Source organism: Cutaneotrichosporon oleaginosum (assembly GCF_008065305.1).
Source record: "Cutaneotrichosporon oleaginosum strain ATCC 20508 chromosome Unknown ATCC20508_contig01, whole genome shotgun sequence".
Taxonomy (NCBI): Eukaryota; Fungi; Basidiomycota; class Tremellomycetes; order Trichosporonales; family Trichosporonaceae; genus Cutaneotrichosporon; species Cutaneotrichosporon oleaginosum.
The window spans coordinates 3,846,120-3,864,119 of NW_027072170.1; the positions used below are offsets into that span (position 1 = coordinate 3,846,120).

The 18,000-nt window shown below is 61.7% G+C and overlaps 10 protein-coding genes across 10 annotated transcripts; 5 read left to right on the top strand and 5 right to left on the bottom strand.

Annotated features, from left to right (window-relative positions):
- Positions 1-542: 542 nt before the first annotated feature.
- COLE_01572 (uncharacterized protein) lies at positions 543-1,248 on the bottom strand (the record flags this gene model as incomplete). Its single annotated transcript, XM_018420994.2, has 2 exons — positions 543-995; positions 1,069-1,248. 2 exons carry the CDS (start codon positions 1,246-1,248, stop codon positions 543-545), a joined length of 633 nt encoding a protein of 210 aa, XP_018275909.1.
- Positions 1,249-1,478: 230 nt separating this feature from the next.
- On the bottom strand, positions 1,479-3,909 carry COLE_01573 (uncharacterized protein; the record flags this gene model as incomplete). Its single annotated transcript, XM_018424298.2, has 3 exons — positions 1,479-3,542; positions 3,585-3,681; positions 3,719-3,909. The coding sequence occupies 3 exons, from the start codon at positions 3,907-3,909 to the stop codon at positions 1,479-1,481; spliced, it is 2,352 nt and encodes a 783-aa protein (XP_018275908.1).
- Positions 3,910-4,587: 678 nt separating this feature from the next.
- On the top strand, positions 4,588-5,470 carry COLE_01574 (uncharacterized protein; the record flags this gene model as incomplete). The annotated part of the gene is made up of 5 exons (XM_018424297.2): positions 4,588-4,696; positions 4,826-4,959; positions 4,993-5,147; positions 5,183-5,313; positions 5,349-5,470. 5 exons carry the CDS (start codon positions 4,588-4,590, stop codon positions 5,468-5,470), a joined length of 651 nt encoding a protein of 216 aa, XP_018275907.1.
- A 380-nt stretch (positions 5,471-5,850) lies between these two features.
- On the top strand, positions 5,851-6,597 carry COLE_01575 (uncharacterized protein; the record flags this gene model as incomplete). The annotated part of the gene is made up of 2 exons (XM_018419849.2): positions 5,851-6,378; positions 6,412-6,597. 2 exons carry the CDS (start codon positions 5,851-5,853, stop codon positions 6,595-6,597), a joined length of 714 nt encoding a protein of 237 aa, XP_018275906.1.
- A 481-nt stretch (positions 6,598-7,078) lies between these two features.
- COLE_01576 (uncharacterized protein) lies at positions 7,079-8,069 on the bottom strand (the record flags this gene model as incomplete). Its single annotated transcript, XM_018424296.2, has 4 exons — positions 7,079-7,350; positions 7,451-7,691; positions 7,796-7,922; positions 7,957-8,069. The coding sequence occupies 4 exons, from the start codon at positions 8,067-8,069 to the stop codon at positions 7,079-7,081; spliced, it is 753 nt and encodes a 250-aa protein (XP_018275905.1).
- A 956-nt stretch (positions 8,070-9,025) lies between these two features.
- Positions 9,026-10,453, top strand: COLE_01577 (uncharacterized protein; the record flags this gene model as incomplete). The annotated part of the gene is made up of 3 exons (XM_018419848.2): positions 9,026-9,370; positions 9,516-9,803; positions 9,932-10,453. 3 exons carry the CDS (start codon positions 9,026-9,028, stop codon positions 10,451-10,453), a joined length of 1,155 nt encoding a protein of 384 aa, XP_018275904.1.
- A 354-nt stretch (positions 10,454-10,807) lies between these two features.
- COLE_01578 (uncharacterized protein) lies at positions 10,808-11,274 on the bottom strand (the record flags this gene model as incomplete). The annotated part of the gene is made up of 2 exons (XM_018425578.2): positions 10,808-11,020; positions 11,080-11,274. The coding sequence occupies 2 exons, from the start codon at positions 11,272-11,274 to the stop codon at positions 10,808-10,810; spliced, it is 408 nt and encodes a 135-aa protein (XP_018275903.2).
- A 739-nt stretch (positions 11,275-12,013) lies between these two features.
- On the top strand, positions 12,014-12,956 carry COLE_01579 (uncharacterized protein; the record flags this gene model as incomplete). Its single annotated transcript, XM_018420993.2, has 3 exons — positions 12,014-12,316; positions 12,359-12,521; positions 12,718-12,956. 3 exons carry the CDS (start codon positions 12,014-12,016, stop codon positions 12,954-12,956), a joined length of 705 nt encoding a protein of 234 aa, XP_018275902.1.
- A 1,066-nt stretch (positions 12,957-14,022) lies between these two features.
- COLE_01580 (uncharacterized protein) lies at positions 14,023-15,054 on the bottom strand (the record flags this gene model as incomplete). The annotated part of the gene is made up of 1 exon (XM_018426234.2): positions 14,023-15,054. The coding sequence occupies one exon, from the start codon at positions 15,052-15,054 to the stop codon at positions 14,023-14,025; it is 1,032 nt and encodes a 343-aa protein (XP_018275901.2).
- Positions 15,055-15,415: 361 nt separating this feature from the next.
- On the top strand, positions 15,416-17,881 carry COLE_01581 (uncharacterized protein; the record flags this gene model as incomplete). The annotated part of the gene is made up of 1 exon (XM_018423683.2): positions 15,416-17,881. One exon carries the CDS (start codon positions 15,416-15,418, stop codon positions 17,879-17,881), a length of 2,466 nt encoding a protein of 821 aa, XP_018277386.2.
- Positions 17,882-18,000: the final 119 nt, after the last annotated feature.

An 18,000-nucleotide genomic window follows, 5' to 3' on the forward strand; every position in this document is an offset into this window, starting at 1 on the left:
AATGAAATTTGCTTCCGCTTCATCCATGTGGCGGGGCGAGAGATTCTGTGCCATGTCGTTCACCCCAGTGATGAAGCAAGTCGCGCGACCGCCGGCACATGCAACCATGCACACACCTGCATACTTGGGAGTGAGAGGAGACAGCCAGCTATTACCAGCAGCCAGGACTTTGTCGCTGCTGCGTTGAACCGGGCACGTATTCAACACCCTGCCCAATGCCGCCCCGTACAATGCCACCCGCCACCGTCAGGGCCGAGTTGCACCGATGCCGATGCCGCCGGACCATCCCCACCCCCGTACAGTCTTGGCAGACCCGCAGACCCGTGCCAGTAGAAAGCGCGAGAGCGTGCTCAATACGCCGCCGCCTCGAATAGTACTGCTGAGAAGTGGTGCTGCATGCAAAAGGTCGTAGTACAGTACTGGTATTACTGGTGTACATGCTCCGCCTGGTCCGCCCTGGCCGCGCCCAGCGGCGGCAGCCTCCCTCCGCTCACTTATGTCCTTCTAAGCCCTGTCTTTGGGGCCGACACCAGTGCCGGCTCTTACTCCATCTGCACGACGCCGACCTGGGCGGGCACGAGCACGCGCTCCTTGATCATCCACCCCTCCTTCTGGACCTCGATAATCTCGCCGGGCCCGCGCTCGCTCCCGTCGCTCTTCTTCGGCGCAACCGCCGCAGGCACCTGGAAAATCGCCTCGTGCGAGTTCGGGTCGAACGGCGTGCCGACCAGCTCGCCCATCGGCGTGATCCCGTTGTGCGCGAGCGTCTGCAGCAGATTCTTGCGTGTCAGCTCCACGCCGTCATGCAGGTTCGCGAGCGCGCTGCCCTTCTCGATCGGCTTCGGCGTGTGCTTGAGCGCTGTCCCCAGCACGTGCGTCGTGCCCACGAGCTCGCGCGCAAACTTGGCAATCGCAAAGTCGGTCGCCTTCGCCCGCTCCTCCTGCACCCGGCGCGACATGGTCTGGTAGTCGGCACGGAGGTACTGCATCTCCTTCTGTCTGTTAGCGTTTCCAACCAAGGGGTAGAGAAGCTGGCGAGTGTCTCGAACTGCACGCTGGCCCACGCACCTCCTGCTCCTTGACCTTGGCCTCGAGCTCGGCGATCTTCTTCGTGTTCTCGTCCTCCTTGGGCTCCTCCTTCGCAGCCTCGGTCGAGTTGAAGCGGACGGCGAGGGCGGCGCGCGCGGCACGGGGCGCGGGGCGCGCGACGGCGGCGCGGAGGCTGGAGGCGGCGGAGCGGGCGAGCATGGTGCTAATGGTGGATTGGAAGATGATAGAAGAGAGAGTTGAGAAATCGAGAGTACTCGTTGTCTGGAAAAAGTCCAGGGGCAAAGTCCGAAGAGCCGATCTCCGGAAAAACCCAGGTCCGGGGTCTAATCGGCTATTATCAGCGGAGCTAATGCGCCCAGAGCGACATGTGACCGGCACATACAAGCATCGAGCAACGTGATGTGACATGATGACTACCATGCATCTATCTAAGCCCCCCGCTGCGACGTCTTGAACGCCTCGTGCAGCTTCTCCTGCACCTTGCGCTCCTTGGCGAACTTCTTGCTCTGGCCCTTGGACACCTCAACCCCCTGCCCGTCGTGCGTCGGCACGCCGGCGTCGTCCCACTTCGTCCACGTGCCCTCGGGCACGTTGGGCGGCTTGAACATGTCTGCCGGTGCAACGCGGCCCTTCTCCAGCTGTGCCAGCCGCTTGGCCTCCTCGGCCTTGCGCGCCGCCTCCTTCTTGGCCACCTTGTCCGCCGCAGCCTTAGCCTTCTCCTCACGCGCAGCGCGCAGCACAGCGGGGTCCACGAGTTTGTACAGCGCAGCGCCGTCCTTGCCCTGCCCGTCCTCGAGCTGGACGCCAAGCTCGACGAGGTCATTGTCACGGAACGTGTCACACAGGCTCAGAATGTCCTTTGAGAGCGCCGCGTCGCCCTGGATCGCGAGGCGGCGCACGTCGTCACGGAACGACGCGATAGCCCGGATGTACTTGTCCAGCTGAGCCTCGAGGTCGGCCCCGGCGCCAGAGTCTCCCTCCTTGCCCCACCCGATCGCGCCGGCCGAGGCCACAGCAGGCCCCTCACCCAACCCGAACATGTTGAGCATGCGCGTGATCCACTGCGCAATGGTGCGGACAGGCTGAATGTTGTAGTCGGCGCCGCGGGCGCGGAAATAGATGTTGACCGCGCCCACAAGGTCAAGAAGCACATTCAGCGCCTGGGCCGTGTTGAACGAGTCACAAAGCGCAACACGGAAGTCGTGCTGCGCCTTGTGGTAGTCAGCAAAGAGATTCTTCTCCAGCTCGTCAAAGTGGTGCTTGCCGTCCGAGTCATCGCCGTCGCCAACACGGGCCGCAGTTTCAGAGATACGGGCCTTGACGTTGGCAAAGAACTTGTCAAACGACTCCTCCTTGGTCTTAACGTCTGACACGAGGTCTCGCCTGAAGTCCATGCGCGAGTTCCATGTCTGGAGCATGAACGCCAGTCGCAGCTGGCGCGCGCTGTAATCCCTCAGCGCCTCGTCGATGGAGATGAAGTTCTTGAGCGACTTGGACATCTTCAGACCCTCAATGTGCAAATGCCCCGTGTGCAGGAAATAGTTGACCCACTGCCTGCAGCCAAGCGCGGCCTCAGACTGGGCCAGCTCGTTGTCGTGGTGCGGGAACATGAGGTCGACACCACCGGAGTGGATGTCCATGCCGTCGCCGAGCACAGCCGATGCCATCACCGAGCACTCGATGTGCCAGCCGGGTCGGCCCTCGCCCCACGGCGACGGCCACGCTGGTTCTCCGGGCTTGTACGCCTTCCAAAGCGCAAAGTCGGCTGACGACTTCTTCCCGTGCGAGCCTGTGAGCGCACCCTCCCCCTCGTCAAGCAGCTTGCGGTTGCCCTTGGACGACGGCTGGAGCTTGGCGTACTCATGGCGGAACCCGTCACCCTCGGCGCCCTCAAACTTGTCGACGTTGAACCACACGTTCCCTTCTGACTCGTACGCGAAGCCGTTGTCGATGATCTTCTGGATGAAAGTGACAATCTCTGGCACGTATTCGGAGACACGGGTGACCAGGTCAGGTGGCAGCACCCGCAGGCGCTTCATGTCCTTGAAGAACTCCTTCTCCCATTTTGATGCGAGGGCGCGCGACACCTCGACGAGATTCGGAATCGACGCGCCCTTGGTCGCGCCAAGGTAGGGACCAAGCACGTCGGCCGTGCCTTCTACAAGGTCCTTGGTCGACCCCTGCCCCTTCTCAGCGGCGACAATGGCATCGCGCGCCTTGCCCAGCGACGTGATGTAGAGCGCGAACTTCTCCTCTTTCTCGGTTCCAGCGGCGACAAAGGCGGCGTCCCCTGCGGCCTTCTTCTCGATAGCGCCAAACTGCGTTAGAGCATCGTCGCTGCCACTCTCGACTGGCGAGGGAAGGTTTTTCACAAGCTTGGGAAGGTACTGTGCGAACGCCTCGCGCGCCTCCTTGATCAGCTCGGGGGTGACCTTGGAGTTCTGCTCGATGGTCTGGGCGAGAAGATATCCCTCACGTGCGCGCATAATGATCTGGCGTCAGCGGGTGCGAGAGGCGTGTGCGCAGAGTCGCACCTTGTCGTCAATGTCGGTAATGTTCATGACAAAGTTGACATCGTAGTTGAAGTAGTCCTGCAGGATGCGGCGGACAATGTCCTGGGTGAGGTAATTGCTTGTCGTCAGCTTGGGCTGAGCACTAGAATTCTCACCGCGCATGGCCCATGTGGGTGGCATCGTACACGGTCGGGCCGCAGTTGTACCAGTCCACCTGGCGGCCGCGGGAGGGGACGAAGACGTCCTTGGAGCGGGTGAGTGAGTTGAAGACACGAAGGACGGGATCTTCAACAGAGGGCTCAGGCTTGTACCACTTGGGCATCGAGGTGGATGCCGAGGTGGACATTGTGGCGATTAGAGTGCGCGATGGGAAGGACGACGGGGTGCGGAACAAGTGAGTGGGGAGAAGGGAAGTGAGTCGCCTCGAGGCCATAAATGTGGCCGTTTTGTGTAGCACGATGGCGCAATGACACTTGCGGAGCGTCGTGGCGAGACGAGGGGGATCGAGCGGAGTCGAGCGATGGGGGTGAGAGGGAGAAGTAGAAGACAATAAAGTCGGGATTGCCGTTGAGACTGGACGACTCGAAATGGATGGATATCGAGCACGTCAAATGCCTTGGGCGATCCGAAACAGCCGACTGAAACCGCAGGCCTATTCACCCCAATGACCACGCGACCATCGCATGCGCGCCACGCCTAATTGGAAATGGTGGAGGATCGACGGCGGCCTCCACTTCTGGCGGTGCCTGGGAGATCGAGAGAGCACTGCTGGGTGAATGACACGCGACACTACGTGGCCAACAGAATACCATCCCAAGTCATCTCTCGCCCTCTCCACAACTCCGACATTGTCATCCATCGCATCTACATCTCCACGCTCCTCATCGGCACTCGCAACGACTTTTAACGGCCAACGTCCTCGCAAACGCGCTGCGCGCGGTTCACTTCATCCTCCATTCCTCCTCCGCATTTCCAGCGGTTCCCTTTTGCCCTCCACCCTTCACCCTTGCACCATCTCGCCGCAATGACGGTCCGCTCCGCCGTCTTCGCGCTTGTCATCGCGCTAGTCGCCCTTCTCACACCAGTCCATGCAGTCAAGTTTGACTTGATCGCCGGCGGCGGTGGTGAACACAGTGAGCTCCCTCTTCGTCGTATCTGTTGGTCGATGTGCTGACGCCGCCTCTTCCCCCCGTGCTCTCTTGCTTTTGACATCTCAGACTGGTGAGTTGTGCCAAATGCTACAAGGCAAGCCCTTGCTAACCACAGCGTTTGGAACTTTGCACCCGCAGACACCCTGGTGGTGGTAACGGCGATTGTCCAGCCCTCCCCCGGAATGCGCGTCGACATGAGCATTGTGGACGGTTCTGAGCATGGGCGAATCTACCAGACCAAGAAGGTGAGCTTTTCAGTTTGGCGCAGCTAACAACAGGACTTGAATGGCGAGACCCGTGTGGCGTTCACGACGCACGACGAGGCCGACCTCGGCGTGTGCTTCTCCAACCTGATCGTCGGAGACACCCAGGGCAAGAACGCGCGCGCCGTCGATCTCGACATTGACATCGGTGCCGAGGCCGTTGACTACAAGTGAGCCTCCCACTTTGACATTGCTGACCTTTTAGCGCGATCGCAAACCACGAGTCGTTGTCATTGATGGAGGTTGAGATGCGCAAGCTCGAGGCGGTCGTGCGAGAGATCGTCGACGAGCTGGGTTACCTCCAACGCCGCGAGATGAAGATGCGCGACACCAACGGTGCGTCTTCGAGCAAGGCTAGACTGACGGAACAGAAAGCACAAATGACCGCGTCAAGTGGTTCTCGATTTTTATCACGGTCGGCATTGTCGCGCTCGGAGCATGGCAGCTCATCCACCTGCGGTCGTTCTTCAAGCGCAAGTATCTCATCGACTAGGCTGTTATGACTACCGTGTAACGAGTTGGAGGATGTGGAGCAGAGCGTGTGCTGGGGACGTTGGTTGTGGAGGTGGAAAGGGGATGGCCACGGTGGCATCATGGGCGGGCGGTTGACTCACCTCGTCTACCTTCCTCCTCCCTGCCTACTATCACTGATTCGCTTCTGATCCATCTTGACATTGCTCTCATCTCTCCGCCTGCTCTCTCTCGTCTTTCCCGGCCTCTTCGTCATCGCATCTCTCCCCGCAACGCGCTCGGCGCCTCTCATTCTCATCACCGCCATTCTACTGACATTGCTCCTCTCCTCTCCCCCACATCTGGTCCCATCCTCCTACTCCCCAGCTTCTGGCCTCACCTTCCCTCCCTTCACCTATCAACATGTGCCCACCTCCGACGGACAGCCTGGACCGCAGCCAGTCCCACGAAGACGACTTTGACAACATCGACTTTGAGCAGCTGTCGCACATGGCCTCACAGCTACTCAATTCGGATGACGACAAGGAGAACGGCGCCTTCCCCGTCACTCAGCTCGCCCAGACCCCGCGCTCTAAACACCCACACCCCGATGGCGAGGAACTCCACGCGCCGCGTACACCTGTCAACTCCGAGATGCCTCGCACACCCCGCCGTAGTAACCAGGGTGATGGAGCCGATGGAGCATCCCTCGCCGCTACGTCAGAGCTCCTGCAACAGACTGGCTACCAGTCACCGCCCCCACCCCCGCCCCCTGCGTTCCGCCCTCCGAACCAGAGTGCGGACAGTCGCCCTCACTTCACGGGAACCTTGAAGCGCAAGTATGAGGACATCCAGGACAAATCGTACTTCCCGGAGGAGGTCAGCACCTCGCTGACAGACGAAATCGATGACTTCACCGAAATGACTGAAAGCTTTGACCCCACCGAGGACGTCAGTAATGTTGATGCCTTCAATTGACATCAGGTGATCCCCTTCGAGTTTATCAACCTGCCCAATGACACCTGGGACCGCCTGCAGGACGAGCAGAAGGAGCAGATTCGTCGTGAGTGTGATGTCCGCCTGAGGCCATTTGACCTAGCAGGCTTCCATGATCAGATTCTTCACGCGAGGAAGGTGGCCCCGCTTGTCACTCTGACCATTGTAGCATGACTATGTCTATCAATGTCACACACGCCCTCTTCAACTCTAACGAGGCTACCCGGAACAAGCTCGTCGCGTCGATCAACAAGATTAAAACTGAAGAGGACAAGCACCGTGCGTGCTGTACAAGGAGGGCTGACGAGTAAGGCCAGAATGTGATGCAGTTCCGCCGCTTCGCCGAGCTCCTCGACTCGGGAATGATGGCGCTGAGTGGATTGGGTCACGAACGTGAGGGCGGCCCGGGTAGCAGCACCGGTGGTCCGCAGGGCGGCGAGCGCGCTCCTCGCACCATGCGTGGGGCCAGCCGTGCGCCGCGATAGAGGGAATAGATTCATAATTACTGAACACGCATAACGAAGACAGTTAGAGCAGTGTACACACGTAGTGGTACACGAAAATACACTGATGCATGAATCTAGAGTCTGAGTAGGTCTGAGTAGGAGAGAGAGTTGACCATCTGACCGTCTACAGTCGTCTAAACTGGAACGCGCTAGGCCTGAATCGAGACTGCCATTTCCCACCCTGGCTGCATCAAGTAGCCATTCAACGGAGCCACTGCGGCCTCGGCCTCTGCGCGCGACCCAAACAGTGCTCGGAACGACTTTGCGCCTGTGTTCGGTGGGGGGTGCGACGACGGCACTGGTCCAGAAAAGACAACCGCGCGTGTAAACCCAGGATACTGGGAGAAGAGGGCGCCCATAATGTCCTCATTGCACTCTGCGGGAAGATTTGTGCACACGACGGCGATGCCCTCGCCGGTGACTGGGGTCAGCGGGCGTGATGTGGTGGTGGATAGGGTGGATGATATGCTGATTTCTTCAGATGCCGTGCTTCCGGTCGCGTATCCCCACGCCGCACTCACCATCCTCATCGTCCTCCATCTCAATCTCCATATCGTCGTCGTCCTCGATCTTGGCACGCTTAGCTGTCCGGAGCTCCTCGCCTTCATCCAGCGGCCGCTTCTCGTTGGCAAGCTGCTCATACTCGCCCCGGGCCGAGTCCAACACTCCCCGCGCAGCCTTGATCGCAATCGCCTCCTTGCTAAAGGTAGGATCATCCAGCGCGAGGGTAGCATGTGACGCCGTGCGCGCGTACGTGATGTTCTGGTGTCAGCTTACCGGTCCTTCATCCCTATTCCCTCGTCCCTCGTCCATCAACCCTTCCTCGCGAAATGAAGACGTGGGCGAAACCCGTCCGCGTGACTCACCAACGCGCGCTCGTAGAACTGCTCGCCGGAGAGGGCGCGCAGCGCAGCGGTGGCGCTCGCGACCTCGTCATACACGATGAACGCTTGGCCGCGTCCGCCGTCGTGCTTTTTGGCCACGACATCGATCCTGGGGTCAGTTATGCGGGATGTGCGAGACGCACACTCTGCCGTAGGGGGTGAAGAGGGCGTAGAGCTGTGACCGGAGTTCGGGCTTTTTGGTCTTTGTGGCAAGGTTGCCGACGAAGAGGGTGGGGGAGGGGGTCGCGTACGCCATGGTGGCGTGGATGGGGGAGGATTAGGGCGGGGACGACGGGGGACGAGTACGAGGGTGAACGATGGACGATGGACGAGGACGAGGACGAGGACGAGGACGAGGGTGACTTTGTGGTTGTGGACATCATATCGTTCTTCTATTCGGCCCTCCCTCTGAGTGGATGTTGTGTCGCGTGGGATTGCGTAAATCAGCGTGTCATTGGGAGCAACGTGAGATTAGGTAACTCGACCTGATACATGGGGAGCCTGCCAATTTTGGGGGATGGTAATGTTAATAACGTGGACTGATTACACTTTCTAATGGCGATGAAATGCCGTAGTAATGAGTCGCGGAACAAGTGGTGCCTGAAACGTGCCTCACTCATTGGCGTGATTCCGGCGCGGCTAGCCCGATCTCTCTCTCTCTCTCCTGGGGCTGCGAGCTGCCAGCTGCCAGCACGACAGTAATGCACCCACTCTCATTGCTAGATCGAGCCCAGGCATTGGGTCAACGAACAAGACGCGTATGATAGCGAGGGATGCAGTGCCAGTCGCGTGGAAGCCTTGTCCTGGGTCGGGAGCAAGGCGGGCGGGACGTGTCGTGTCGCGACGGAGGGAGAGGATATTTGAGGATTACAGCCCCCACTGTGTTGCCTTCCTCCTCATATTCCTCATAACCAAAGTCTTCTCTCCTCCTCACTCCTCCTCCATCTCGCCGCGAAAACTTGCTCTTGTCATCACCACATCCTCCCTCCCCATCATCTCCCCTCTTCTCAACAATAGACGCTAGACGGCCCCGCTAATCCACCGCCACCTGAACAGGGGCGGCCTCCTCTCACCGTCGCCCAAAACAAGGCCCTCTCCTCCGCAAGCTCCGCCCCCCCCCCCTCACCCCTCCGCCCTCCCCTCCTCCCCTCCTCCGCTCCCGCCTCCCGCCTCCCCGCCGTTCACATCTTCACCTCCCATCCCCTGCCCACCATGTCCGCCCTCTCCGCCTCCTCCCTTCCCCCACAACTACGCCGCTTCGTCTCCCTCTCCTACCCCGTCGGCGGCGGGCTATACGGCAAAGGGCGCGACGACTTGCTCTTCGCCACGTCCTGCGCCGTCGTATGGACATTTCTTCGGCACGTCTGCATGAACCACATCCTCGCGCCGCTCGCAGACGCTGTCATCCCAGAAGAGAAACTTCCCAAGGGAGCAAAGGGCGCCCTCCTCCGGCACGAGCAGCGGTTAGCTGCCAAACGGCGGCAGCACAACGTTGCACGCTTTGCCGAGCAGGCCTGGGGGATGTTGTACTGTGGAGTCTTCTTCACGCTGGGCGTGGTGAGTCTACCTTTTCTCTCTCCTTTGCGTCGGCCATCACCATCACGGAGCTGTCTTGGCGTGATCGCCGCGGCTCCGTCGATCACACGGATCCGACATTTGCCGTTGCCCGGTCAAATTGAACTCCTCCGCTGACCACCACCAGATCATTCTCCGCCGTATCCCAAATGCGCTCAGCCCCGAGCAGGTCTGGGGCACATACCCATACACGCCTCTCCCTTACCTCACCAAATGGTACTATCTCGCCCAGCTCGGCTGGTGGTTCCACCAGGTTTACGCCATCAACACGGAGAAGCGCCGCAAAGACTACTGGCAAATGTTCGGGCATCACTTCCTCACGATCGCCCTCATTGTCGGCTCATACGCGGCAAATTACACACGCGTCGGCGTCATTGTCCATGTCATCATGGACACGGCCGACATTTTCCTGCCTGTGAGTGGTGTTTGTTGTGCGAGGAGGCGAGGACAGTGGCACATGCGGATGTGGGGGCGAGAGGTTATTCGCCTCTCCGCGCTGCCTCGCACTGGGCCTGGACCAAACGGTACAGCGCTGACGACCAGCTAGCCAAGCTCCTCCGATACATGGACTTGCGTCAGGCATGCGACGTTACGTTCGTCGTCTTCCTTCTTACGTGGATCGTGACGCGCCAGGTCGGGCTCTTCCTCGTCATCCGGTCTGCGTATGTCGAGGCACCAAAGTACATCCCTTTCAAGTGGGCGCCCGAGGAGGGCATCTACCTCACCAAGCCGATCTACTACGGCTTCGTGGCGCTCCTCAGCATCCTCTTGGTGCTGTGCACCATGTGGTTCTACATGGCCATCATGGTTGCCGTGCGCGTCGTGACCGGCAAGGGAGCCGAGGACGTGCGCTCGGACTCGGAGGAGGAGGACGAGATTTCTGTCGACGGGGACGAGAGCGACGCGTCGAGCATCGCTGGATTTGCGAACGGGGTGGCCAGCGGGCGCGCCACCCCAAACGGTAACGGGTACACGAACGGACACGCACACACGAACGGGTTCACCAACGGGCACTCGCCTGCGTCGAGTTTTGGCTCGGCCGCGGGCCTCAAGCACCGCAAGTAGACACCTACATGTATCTTTGCATCGCGCGTCGGGGTGGGCGCACAGACGCGCGCGACGGGACGCGTTGTTGCGCGTACGCGGTGACTCGAGCCGTGTGTGATCGCGGTGCGGCATTGCACGGGCCAGCGGCTACGCGGCTGGTTGTGGATCCGTGATCCGTGATCCGATGCATGGGGCATGACAATGCTCCCTTGCGCCATGCCATCTTCCATCTTCCGATCAGGCATCACTTAGCGGATCCGGTTCTCCGGGCCAATCTTATCTGCGCCACTTCTGCATCGGGCTATTGACTTCTTCTGATCTTGCGATGCGAGCTGCCCGCCGAACTCACACCCAACACATACGCCCACTGGACTATCCCCGGCGCGCCTCGTTCATCGCGTGCCCGGCCCGGAAGACGGTCACGATCCAGCAGGCATTGCACATGATCCACGTGGCGGAGCGGAGGATGCTCCAGCGCCCTGTCGTCTTGACGTACAGCACGACGTAGACCGTACGGAGGAGGACGTACAAGCACACGATCGTGTTCATGTACCATGCCTCGAGACCGGCGGTGTTTCCGGCGACCTAGTGTTAGGCGTGGTGGGATACGGTGCCCGACAGGCCAAGAAACGGCACGCACTCACCACCGCAGCACAGAAGATACCCAGCCCCTCGATGCAGTTGTAGTGCGCTGCCTGCCGGCGCTGGAGCTTGGCGAGGACGGCCGCGCTTCCCTTGCCCTCGGCGACGTCTTGGGCTAGGCGCACGAGCTCTTGCCGCGGGCTCGAGTTGTCGCCGTACCCGAGGGACATGGTGCTGAGGCGCGTGCCGCTCAACATGGCTTGCACGAAGACGAGGAGGAGGAGCTCGTACGACGCATTGTATCCGCCGGGGACGGGGAGGGCGCGGCTGGAGTCAGCGACGCGATGCGGCGAGTTCGAACTCGGAGCCAGCGTGCAAGTGGAGCGACGCTTCGCCCGAACAGAAGCGTGGCACTCACTTGTCAATAACCATGATGTTCTTCTGGTGCTGCGGTGCGACGATATCTCCATGAGTTAAGTAGGAAGCGGCTGCGCGGCTGCCTACCATCGGCCCACCCGCCTCGTACGAGGCGGCATTACGAATGTGATGCCATCTCGCGCTTCTCCTGTGTCCTCACTACGAGGAGCTGGAAATAGATGGCACGTTTGATCGCGATGGGAAAGCATGTTCTGCGTGCTTGACCTGCACTGGGCCTCTGCCTCTGTCAAGGCCAACACCAACGAGTATGGCCCGATGCATGGCTCGCACGATTATTCCAGACGCCGATGGCTGGGTATCTCGTCAGATCGCGTTGAGAACAGGCACGGGGGTTGATGATCGGCCATGCCCGCCACAACGCCACCACGGGCCGGCGGCCGGCGACCGGCATCTGCCTCGTGCGTCATCAACAAACTCATCGCTCGCTCGTGTGACTCCATTCCTCACGACGCGACTGTTCTCCTTGTTCTCCTTGCTCTCGTGCTTTTGCTTGCTCTCGCTTGCTCTCGCTCTCGCTCGCTCCAGCCTGCAGCCAGCCCACGCTCCCCGCCCACCGCCATGACCCACGCCCACGCCCCCCCCTCGGCAGCAGGCACCGCCGCGCGCTTCGCATTCCACACCGCCGTCGTCGCATACATGCTCCACAGCTACTTGTCCATCGCGAGCGTGATCGGCAAAGCCATCGAGGCCGAGTACGGCGGCGACCTCCAGTTCCTGACCGTGTGCGGGATGATCACGGCCACGGTTGCCATGGGTCTCAGCGCCGTGCACGACCTCATGCCCTTTCCGGCGTTGCATGGCGCCAAGCGCCTGTTCGCGCTCGCGGCCATGCCCGTTGAGATCACCATCAGTGCTATATACGTGAGGATGGGGCGGTGCGGGAAAAAACGTCGCTAACACTAGTGGCCGCTGATCATCCTCGCGCCGCAGCTCATGCTCCCGCCCGACCTTGCGGCGGCGCCCGACGCCGACATCACAGCTGCGAGCGCCGACGCGCCCCTCGTCTTCCTCCCGCTGTGGATGGACTTGGGGCTGCATGCTGTCCCTGCTGTGTCGCTCATTATTGGTGAGTCGGTGAACGCATAGGCGCATCTCAGCTTCTTCGACGGGGCAGGTCATCACATCGATCTCTTCACCTCAATCGCCTTGGCCCTTTGCACGGCTCGGTCCGTCAACCAGCTGCAGCCCATCCAGCTTTCTCACTCATAGCCAGCCACGCCCCATTTCGCCGCGGCTGCTCCCCAGTTTCCCGCTCACACCAGACTTCTTCTTCCTCGAGCGCAAGTACCGCCCCCCCATGTCGACGTGGGTCGCCTTCGCCGTCGCCGCAACGTTCAGCACCGCATACGTCGTGTGGGTGGAACACTGCGCGTCCATCAACGGCCACTTCCCCTACCCCTTCTTGACGATCATGTCGTTCGAAGACCGCACAAAAATATACGCAGCGTCGGCGCTGTTTGCGCTGCTTGTCTTCCGCGGGCTGAACGCGCTGCACAAGTAGGCCCCAAGTAGGCAAGCCGTGTGCGATTGCCAGACCAGCTCACAGCCACGTGCCTGCATGCAGATGACCTCGCGGTCTCATGATCTAGACGATTTGGCTGAGACGGTGCGAGATCTCATTCCTGGCCCCGATCGCGCAGCTGATTTACTGATCTACAACTGACTTGCTTGAGAACAAAGCACAGACATGCCATGACTCTTGCAGCTCGATCCAGATTATCGCCTCATTATACCAATAACTCCTGCTTGTCTTGCCTCGTCTCGCCCCGTCTCACGCCGTCTTGCTCAAATGCATTCACGTCCTACTCACTTGACCAGCCCTTTCGCAATTGGACTAGTGCCCGATTCACTTCCGCCCGTACACTCATCACCCGCTAAATCACAATGAATACACAGGCAGACATCACCCTCCATTCACTGGACTCTGTCGCGTCTCAGCCTTAGTGCCAGCCTAATACCCCATCTCTTCACCTCGTCGGCACTCCTCGCCAGTCACCCGTGTGTCGCCAGCTTCACCGTCCACTCACTCTCCCCCGCCTCCCCCCCACACCTCGGCCCAGCTTCAACCGTTGTTCATCGCGCGACGCACATCACTCCGCACCCCCTTACATACGGCTTCTCGCCTGGTCGCGTCATGTCCCGAGTCCCTCTCGCACCATAGCTAGTGGTCTCACGCCCATCCCTCGGCGTCTGCGACATGAATTGATCAGCTGCCTCGGTTCGTGCACCTAGCTCACGACTCGACTCGACTCCGACGCTGAGCATCCCTCCAGTCCTCCCAGTCCTCCCAGTCCTCCCAGTCCTCCCAGTCCTCCCAGCCCCCCCCCCCCCCCCCCCCAGCACGAAATGGCATCACACATTGTTCATCGCGGTGCACGCGTGAGACATACATCTCCTCGCCCTCACACAGAGTTCACCGCCCAATCCACCAAACAACACTATCCACTCGCCCGCGGTCGTCGCCTGCATACATAAAGAGCAGAACGCGGACGACATGCTGCTCGTTCTCCACCGACTGTAGCCTACCCATCCATCTCTACCTACCTTCTACCCTAGCTGCACCTACTCTATCCTCTGCTCCGGCCATGTCCCACAGTCTCCCACCCGGTCACCCCTTCGCCGCCTCCATCACCCCCAACACGGGTGTGTGGACGGGAGCTCGCCCAACCCCCCTTGTGAACTGGGATGTCATTTGTCCCCCCTCCCAGCCTCGGGCTGAGCGCAAGCGTCCTCTGGGACTGCCCCGCATGTTCAGGTCCCGGTCGGTCGACGCGCCCCAGTTGGCGAATATCCAAACCGCCACAATTGCCCCGCCCCCCAAGGCGGCCAAGACCACCAAGCCGCCCAAGCGTGCCACAGTCGTCACACCTACACCCACCCTGCGAGTCTCGACGTTCTTCCACCCGCCCCCCGTGTCCGCCCCGTCTCCTAAGACCCCCGAGCAGCGCACAACCCCCCCTCGGAGGCTCGGCCGCCGCTCGCCCACGTCGCCGAGCTCTCCGGCCTCGACCAACATCCTCACCCCCCCGTCGTTCCTCAACATCCGCCATCTCCCCTCGCTCCCCAACCTCCGGCGCAAACGGCCTTATCTGGACATCCCGGACTTTGTTACCGAAACCTCCCCCCCGCCGGTCGGGTACGAGTGGGCGCCGCGCCACCTCGAGCAGATATTCCGTGAGGCGGCGACGCAGCCCGCCCCCGCACCCCAGGCCAAGCGCATCCCCGTTTCCGCCGCGCCCCTCGCGCTCGCAGTCACGCTCGACACCGAGTCCCCCGAGCGACCGGAGCCGTACGACTGCCGTGCTTCTCCCGACCCCCGTGCCGACGCCAACGCCAAGCCCGACAAACGCACGCGCCGCCACGGACAGATTTTCTCGGCTGGCTTCGCGCATGCGCTGCGCGGCAAAATCGAGAGCTCGGAGCGCGAGCGTGCCGGCGCCCACGCGTGCGAGAAGGCGTTCGAGGACGCGCTGCTCGTCGACACGCTCGTCTACCAGCGCGACATGATGGCGCGGCTCTGCACCCTCGGGGTTCTGTAACCCCACCAGTCCCGCCCGGGCGACACTGTCTGTATCACTACGCGCTGAGCGCTGCCACATGTCTGTGTGTCTGTACTTGTACACTATGCATTATAATCGTCACGATGTCATACCGGCAACGCCATTGGCCGTCGCGGGGCCATGTGCGCTTTCTAATGGAAGTGCACTTCCTAATGCCCTCGTAATGACACACCAAGTGCCACTCTGATCGGCGTTATAGACTTGAGCGAAGATGGTTGGTTTCCCGCGGTCCGTGGTTGGCCCTTCACCGTAGCCCTCGCCCGCCCTGCGCACCCCGCCGCTCCGAGCCACTGCTCTCGTCGTCGTCTCAGAGCATCCACTCATCGAGCGCACTCTCTCCATCACCATGCTCCGTCGGCTCGCGGCTAACCGCCACATCGCCCGCGGACCCGCCTCGGGTATGTCTTCCCCTCCCCCCTTCTCCTCGGCACCCTCCCATCTCGACTCGTTCGCCCACCTCGACACATCTCGACAGCCATCGCGAGTGACGTCTGGTCTCCGCGCGCGCGCTCGTACAGCAGCAGTTGTGCGCGCGCACATCTGCACTGCTCTTCGCGTCGTCTGCCACCCCTCCCCTCCCTCCCCTCCCTCCCCTCCCTTGCTCTCCCACTCCCATCTCGGCCGCAAGTTATCGCGCTCGCTCTCTCACCCCTTCCTCCGCGCCCGCCCCCCCCCCCCTCTCTCCCCCGTCGCAACACTAACTCCAGGCCGCCTCTTCTCGTCCTCCACTGCCCGGCGCCAGGCGCCCGACATCACCCTCACCGTCGATGGCAAGGAGGTGACCGTGCCTGCGGGCTCGGCGCTCATCCAGGCGTGCGAGGCAGCCGGCGCCAACGTCCCCCGTTTCTGCTACCACGACCGCCTGGCGATTGCGGGCAACTGCCGCATGTGTCTCGTCGACGTCGAGCGGGCACCCAAACCGATTGCGTCGTGTGCCCAGCCCGCCATGCCCGGCCAGAAGGTGTTCACGAACACGGAGCGCGTGCACAAGGCGCGCGAGGGTGTCATGGAGTTCCTCCTGTCCAACCACCCCCTCGACTGCCCCATCTGCGACCAGGGCGGCGAGTGTGACCTGCAGGACCAGAGCATGCGCTACGGCTCGGACCGGACCCGCTTCCACGAGATCGCCGGCAAGCGTGCCGTCGAGAACAAGAACTTTGGGCCCATCGTCAAGACGAGCATGAACCGCTGCATTCAGTGCACGCGTTGCGTGCGTTTCGCCAACGACGTCGCCGGTGTCGAGGACCTCGGCACCTCGGGACGTGGAAACGACCTCCAGATCGGCATGTACATTGAGAAGACGCTCAACTCGGAGATGTCGGGCAACATTATCGACCTGTGCCCCGTCGGTGCGCTCACCAGCAAGCCGTACGAGTTCCAGGCCCGCCCATGGGAGCTGAAGAAGACGGAGAGCATCGACGTGCTTGACGCTGTGGGTTCCAACATCCGCGTCGACTCGCGCGGTGTCCAGGTCATGCGTATCCAGCCCAAGATCAACGACGACGTCAACGAGGAGTGGATCAACGACAAGACCCGCTACGCATACGACGGCCTGCGTTACCAGCGCCTCACCACCCCTCTTGTTCGTGAAGGCGACCGCTTCGTCCCCGCCACCTGGGAGCACGCGCTCGAGACGATCCGCATGGGCCTCGAGAAGACCGGCGCCAAGGGTGACGAGATTAAGGCTGTCGCTGGTGCGCTCGCCGACACCGAGTCGCTCGTGGCCCTCAAGGACCTGATCAACCGCCTCGGCTCGGAGAACACCACCGTCGACACCGCTTCCGGCTCGGACGTTCCCGTCACCGGCGAGGCCATCCGCTCCAACTACCTCTTTAACACCGGCATTGCCAACGTCGCGGACGCTGACGCCGTTCTCCTGATCGGCACCAACCCCCGCCACGAGGCCGCCATCATCAACACTCGGTTCCGCGCATCGTGGCTCCAGCGCCGCCACAACTTCGCCGTCATCGGCGAGGACTTTGACTCCACGTTCGGCTACGAGAGCCTGGGCAAGAGCGCAGCGGACGCGGCCAAGTTCCTCGAGAACGGCTCCGAGTCCGAGTTCGGCAAGCTGTGGAAGGAGGCCAAGAAGCCTCTGATCGTGATCGGCTCGGCAGCCGTCGAGGGCAAGGACGGTGCGGCGCTCCTCAAGGCCGCGGCGAAGCACGTGCTCGCGAACGAGGGCAAGTTCATCACGCCCGAGTGGAACGGCTTCTCGGTGCTGCAGCGCGCGGCGTCGCGCGCCGCCGCCCTCGACGCGGGCTTCACCCCCTCCCCCTCCGCCGCCAAGGCCACCCCCAAGTTCGTGTACCTCCTGAACGCAGACGACGTCGCCGGCGCCTCGATCCCCGAGAACGCCTTCGTCGTGTACCAGGGCCACCACGGCGACGTGGGCGCCCAGTACGCCGACGTCTGTCTCCCCGGCGCGGCGTACACGGAAAAGGCGACGACGTGGGTCAACACCGAGGGCCGCGCGCAGATGGGCCGCACCGCCGTGCCCCCGCCCGGCGCCGCGCGCGAGGACTGGAAGATCATCCGCGCCCTCTCAGAGGTCCTTGGCAGCCCGCTGCCGTACGACGACGTCCTCACCCTCCGCGACCGTATGTGGGACGTCTCGCCCACCCTCGTGCGCTACGACGAGGTCGAGGCGCCCTCGGACGACGTGCTGCGTGCCGGCCTCGCCGCGCTCGCCGACGCATCCGCCCCCTCCCCGTCCAGCGCCACCCTCGCAAAGCCCATCACCGACTTCTACCGCACCGACCCCATCTCGCGCGCATCTGTCACCATGGCACAGTGCTCAAAGGCATTCACCAAGGGCGAGCCATTGGATGTCGCCGCCGAGGACGCAAAGCGCGCCACGGCTTAATGTTAGCGCAACCGTAGAGTAAAGTCGTCGATCGCCACGGCGAAGGCGTTGTTTGTTGCATGCAGGATACATCGGATACGAACACTGTGAGGCCCAAGATGAGAGACTATATGCTGTGG